At 51.4% G+C, this 6,000-nt stretch overlaps 1 protein-coding gene across 2 annotated transcripts in view; it reads right to left on the reverse strand.

Annotated features, from left to right (window-relative positions):
• NEBL (nebulette) overlaps positions 1 to 5,171 on the reverse strand; it is a 366,199-nt gene extending 361,028 nt beyond the window's left edge. For both annotated transcript variants that reach the window (XM_043882949.1, XM_043882947.1), the window contains exons 1-2: positions 4,926 to 5,171; positions 3,534 to 3,628 (exon numbers count right to left, since the gene is read on the reverse strand). In XM_043882949.1, coding sequence (XP_043738884.1) covers positions 3,534 to 3,628; positions 4,926 to 4,994 — 164 coding nt within the window. In that variant the 5' untranslated portion in view covers positions 4,995 to 5,171. The remainder of the gene's footprint in view (positions 1 to 3,533; positions 3,629 to 4,925) is intronic.
• Positions 5,172 to 6,000: the final 829 nt, after the last annotated feature.

Genomic DNA, 6,000 nt, shown 5'->3' on the forward strand with positions numbered 1-6,000 from the left:
GCAGAAATTAAACAACTGATGGTGGATCTCCAGTAATCAAGAAAAGTTGTCATTTTTATAACAACTGAATGTAAAGTATGAACCTTAATTGGATCCTGGATTTAAATTTAAAAAAAAAACAGCTACAAAAGATATCCTCAGGATAGTGAAGGAAATGTGAATATGAACAAGATTTTAAAAGCTATTATGAAATTTTTGTTAAATTTTTAAGTGTGATATTGGCTCTGTAATTCCTTAAGAAAAATATTCTTACTCTAGTACCTGTGTGATGTCATTTTTAGGGATAAAATATCTTGATGTATGAAACTAACATGATGCCTAAAACTGATGAATGGCCCAACAATAATAAATATAACTGGATAGATAACTAGATAAACACATGAGGCAAATACTGCAAAATGTTAAGAACAGTTACATCTCAGTGGAGGGTATACAGAAATTCATTGCATTATTCTTTTTTTTTTTTTTTGCATTATTCTTTTAACCATGTTGTATGTATGAAAATCTTCACAATAAAAAGTTACAGGGGGTGAAGAACAGTCATTTTCATTTAAGCATGTACATATATTCGCTCCTGAGCCAAACCAGGGGCAGATAAAATATTACTTTACATGGACATAGAATGTTTCATTTTCCAGTAGCAGTATGCTTCAGAGAATCAATTTTCCACCACTGACCCAGAGAAATGATGGCAGCCCTTCTGGCCAAGACCACAGGGAACAGCTGATTGACACACAGCACCTGATTTACAGCAAAGGCATTGGGATCTCCAGAGGGTAATCCACGCTGACCAGTGAATTTACGTGGCAGCCTGTGCCCTTGGAAAAATAAGGGTCAAGAACAGGGACCTACCAGCCTGGAACAGCAGGCAAAACCTGCAAGCTTGCCAGGCTCGTTTTCTGGGAGACAGCATAGCAAGCTGTGACATGAATGTAGAACTGAATTAAACATTTAAGCCATCAACTCTACTCACTAAAGATGGATTTCTGTCTTCCCTGGTCTCTCTGCTCTATGAAGTGGACCACCAGTTCCGACATTAAGCAAAACATCTGAGATGCTGCTAACCCCCAAAACTCAACTTAAACCTAATAACAAAGCACTAGAAGTACATAAGAAATTTTAGAGAGAAAACCTGTAAGCATTCCATTTAGATACACCTAAAGTATTAAAAATAAGACTCAGACCTATGAAACAACACAACAGGATATTTCTTATCTACAAAGAGAGGGTTTTGGTTTGGGGGTCCAAATTTCCACAGGTCTGGGCACTAGTTCACTGAAGTCAGAGGACCAACCAGCCAACCATGACTTGCTGCAGAATCTGATAGTCTTTTCTAACTGGAGTGAACTGAAACTCAGCAGTAAGCTTTGAACTTTCAAGTGACCCAAAGCAGTCAAAGACTCCACTTCAGTTACACTTCTTTTTTTTTGTCCTTTTTTATTTTTATCATCTTTTTTCTCCCCCATTCAGTTCTTTGTGTGTGTGAGCATGTATGTATGTCTATGTACGTGTGTATACATATATTTGTTGTTGTTGTTTAGTCGCTGAGTCGTGTCCAACTCTTTTGAGACACCTTTGCAGCCCACCAGGTTCCTCTGCCCACGGGGTTTCCCAGGCAAGAATACTGGAGTGGGTTGCCATTTCCTTCTCCAGGGGATCTTCCCCACCACCCAAGGGAACCCGAGTCTCCTGCTTGGAAGGCAGGAGATTCTTTACCACTGAGCCACCTGGGAAGCTCATATGTATACAGAATACATATATCTTATATACATATGGATACACACATAAATACATTATGCATATACATATATATTTGTTGCTGTCTTCTCCTTTTCTCTTTCCTGGCTTTCCTCTTCCTATCTTTCCCCTGCCCCTCCCCATTCCTCCAAGGCCACCAAAGTTTATCACCAGGTTAAACTTCAGACTGTGAAGCTATAAAGAATTCTGATGTGGCCCAAGCAGCCTGATGGAATCAGGCCACAGGCTGGAAGGGTTACAGGGTTCACTTTCCTTTAACCAAAAAACAATCATCCTGTTTATGGGCTGCAGGGGTGGGATGGGCGGGGTGGGCTCTCCATTCTCGTTACCGCTGCCTGCTTTTAATCTCTAACCAACCCTCCATACCTCTAAGAGAAGCAGGTGACCATGACACTGGGACCTCATTTATTGCTCTGTGTTATTCTAGTAACAGGCATGATACAGGAGGGCTAAAAACATCAATGGTTTGGGACTATCTGTGGACTTCACTTATTCAAATCATGAATTCTGTTCAATGCTACCGTTTTCTGATTTCTTGAAAATCAAGTTTCTGGTCTATTTGTAAACACTAAACTAGGACCAAAGGAAATACAAAGAGATTCTTAATTAAGTTATTCACCAGAGACGTATGAGCACATTACATCCGTTTACCAAAAATTTACCATCTATGAAAAAACCACTCCCATGAGTGAAGCAGGAATGAACCACAGGCCCTCCATCTCCAGGAGACCTGAATGAACCTGTTTTCAAAACTCCAGGGAGAATGAATCTCTGGCAATATTCCAGCCAGAAGGCTAGGGCTCCCCTGCCACCTCCAGGCTGGATAAGCCCCCACAAGGGAACCGGGAAGAAAAAGGCTCAGCTATCAGGGCCAAAAGCCCATAGTTGAAAATAGTCTGAGTGGGAGGATGCTTAAAAAGTGGAGAAACACACGTGGAGGGCGGCAAGGTAGCCATTTGGACACACTAGGCTATGTTGACCATCTGCAGGCTCTAGGAGTGATTTGAGTCCCTTACCCAGGCTTATCCTCTCAAAGCCTCAACTCCTTCATCCGACAAATGGGAATAATAATAACCCTCTAAGCTGTAAGGTCTGTGATGATTAAATGAGTCAGTATGCACAAAGTGCTTAGAATAGGGCCTGAGACATGATATGCACTGTATAAATGCTACCTAATCACTATTACCATAGATTGAAAGCATGCCAACAGAAAAGCCCAACAAAGATAACTTAGCAACTTTAATCCCCACCAACAGACCTATTAACCAGTTGGAAATACCCAGGTCTCAATTCTTTGCTTCCCTGTTTAAGCTCCAGCATCTCCGGAGCGGTCTCAGCTAAGACCAAAGGAGCAAGACTCCTTTCTCCAATCGACTAGGTTGGGGCAGAAAATGTAACATGGCAACACCATACGATTAAAATGGAGACTGGCATATGAATAAAATGCAAATCTGACATGCATTCCATAGCGTGTATGTTCTTAGGTATGTAAGTTCCTCAGCTTCAAATCAATGTCTCTAACTCTGCAACACCGAATCTCAAGAACTAACCTTCTGTTTGAAGACACACACAAATTACCCAGCACATTAGAAAGACAAAAAGGCAATGACCTTCAACAAAGTACATGGCCCCAGAGCATGTGGCATAAACAGATAACTGGTCACCGCCACACCTGGGTAACAACAGTAAGCCAATTCTTCAGAACAGGCAGATCCACTCACTTCTCCGCTCTGCCGCTGTGCCCGCACCTGGCACACCATGTTGACAATACTTACGCATTACAATAGGGCTTCTTTTCATAGCCTTTGTAGTTGTTCATGTTGAGAGCCATCTTGCAGACTTCACAATGGAAACATCCTTTATGCCAATACTGAAAAAAAAGTTAATGTTTAAAATGTCAGTACAATGCCAGTTCTTTCCAGGATGGGTACAGAAAGGAGACATTTTTAGTCCTCCTATCTGAAAATACTACAACAAAATGATTGTAGGTACCGGTGGACGTCTGCCGACTTTCAGTTAAGTAAATAAAGCAGACAGTTATTAAAACTGAGTTTTAAATGAATCCCCACTGCAATTTACAGACTCAGATGGAAGAAATGCCAAGGGCTTTGCCCATATCACACTTCTGTGAGCAGCCAAAAAAGAATTCTGCGCCTGGTTAATGGAGAAATAGAGAAACTGTGAAGTGGCCTCAAGGAAAACGAATCCAGTTCAAAGTGCCTAAAACTGTCCGGAGCATCTCGATAAACAGTGTCCACCGCAAGTCAGGCAAGCCGAGGTGGCAAGAGGCGCACTATGTCGGTACCCCTGGCCACCCCATGCCTGTCCAGCTTCCACTAAATTGCGAGGAGGATGGCCTCTGTCTGGAATGACTATAGGGATGACGGTGTGCTCTTAAGAGGCATTTGTGTTACCACAGGCAAATTGCACGGGGACCGCCTTCGGCCGGGTTCAATTGTCAGTCGCTTAGGATAGAGCCAGGGTCCTCTCCCCTGGGCTGTTAAACTCCATCCACGCCCGGGAAGGGTATGGGAGCAGAGCTGCAGGGGCTGTGCTAAGGCGACTTCCTCTGGAATTCCCAACCGGGTGGATTAGCCCCCCATGGGGCTGGCTCGCCGCGCTCAGCCCGGGCTCACCGGCGGGGATTATTCTTAGCAATGCGGCAGCGGCCGCCCCATGACACATTAATTACTATTTGCCTCTCCACCTCGCCGCCTTCGTGGGAGGCGCTGGGGCAGGGGTGAGGTGGGATCCGGGCGGATCCTTGGGGCGCGGGTGCAGGACAGGGAGGGGTCCGAGTGGAGGTGGGAGGGGTGCGGCCAGCCGAACTGCCCCTGGGGGCCCAGCCCCGGCTCGCCCGGCCCCGCGCCGCGGCCAGGCGCCCTCCGCAGCCGCTCTGCCGCCGCCGGCGCAGCGCCGCACCCCCGCCGCCCGCACCCCGACAAAAGCCTTTCCCGGTTCCAACATCACGGTCGCCACGCGTGCTCTCTGGCACTCCTGCGGGCGTCTTCGTGTGCCCTCACCCGGTGCCAAGACATACACACACACATACACACACACAGGCACAAACCCACTCTTCTCTTTTCAACCGAGATGCCAAAACTTCTCCGAGCAGGTGCAGCCCGGCACCCGGCAGGTCTCGGCTGGCCCAGCGCCCCCTCGCTCACCTTATCCAGGCAGTTGACTTTCTCGGTGGGATACACGACTTTCCCGCAGCGGGCGCACTGGGGGTTCATTGTCGCGGTTCCCGGGGGCGGCGGCTGGGCGGCGGCGGCGGCGGCGGCTGGGGGCTCCGAGGAGCCGCTGTGACATCCCCCGGCGAGCCCCGCACCGCCTCCGGGCAGGCGGGAGGGCGCCGGGTGGCCAGGCGCGGGGCCGGGGGCGAGCGGGCGGCGCGGCGCGCGGGGAGGCGGCGGCGGCGCGGGTGGGTGCGCAGCGGGGCCTGGCGCCGGGGGGGGGGGGGGGTCGGCCGCGCTCTCGGGCTCGGGCTCGGCTCCGGCTCGGGCTCCGCGCCGCTCGCTCTGCGCCGCTCGCACTCCAGGTACCGGTGACTCACACAGACACTCGCTCCCGCCCCTCGCGCTCACTCGCTCCCCCGCCTCGCCGCCGCGGCGCAGGCCAAACCCACCGGCGCGCCCCGACCGAAGTGGCAGGGAACGAGCACGTCGGGCCCCGGGGGAGGGCGGGCGAAGCGGGGGAGGGGGGAGGGCGGGCGCCCGGAAAGCTCCGCAGACAGCGCGGGCCGGAGGCCTGGGAGCGAGCCACCGGCCGCTGCCGCAGCAGGGGCGGCCAGGTGGGCGGCGGCGGCGGTTTGGGGGACAGCGGGGTTGGGGAGGGCTCAAGCCCGCGCACGCCTTGCCCCCCATTTCTCCTCTCTCCTGTCCCAGCCGGTAGCCCCCACTCCCAGACAGACTGACGTTCTTGGTACCCAAAGGTCGCGGGGAGCGCGGGGCGGGGGTATGCCCGCCCTCCTCCTCCAGCCTCGGGTCGCGGGCGGCGGCGCAGAAATGCCCGGCGCAGCGCCCAGTCCCCGGGCAGAGGGTGGTCCAGGAGCGCGCAGCGACGCGCTCAGGCCCGAGAGCCCGGAGACCCGCGGGGAACCTGGGGATTCACGTCCCCGAGTCGCCCCGGGCTGTGCCGCGCCTGTTCCTACGGGTCTTCTCCCCGAGAAAGCGTCCCCCGCGTGCCGCGTGAAGTCCGCGGACCCTGATGGGGCCCTCACTGGCTCCCCACCACTGCACC

Source organism: Cervus elaphus, chromosome 23 (genome assembly GCF_910594005.1).
Source record: "Cervus elaphus chromosome 23, mCerEla1.1, whole genome shotgun sequence".
Lineage (NCBI taxonomy): Eukaryota > Metazoa > Chordata > Mammalia > Artiodactyla > Cervidae > Cervus > Cervus elaphus.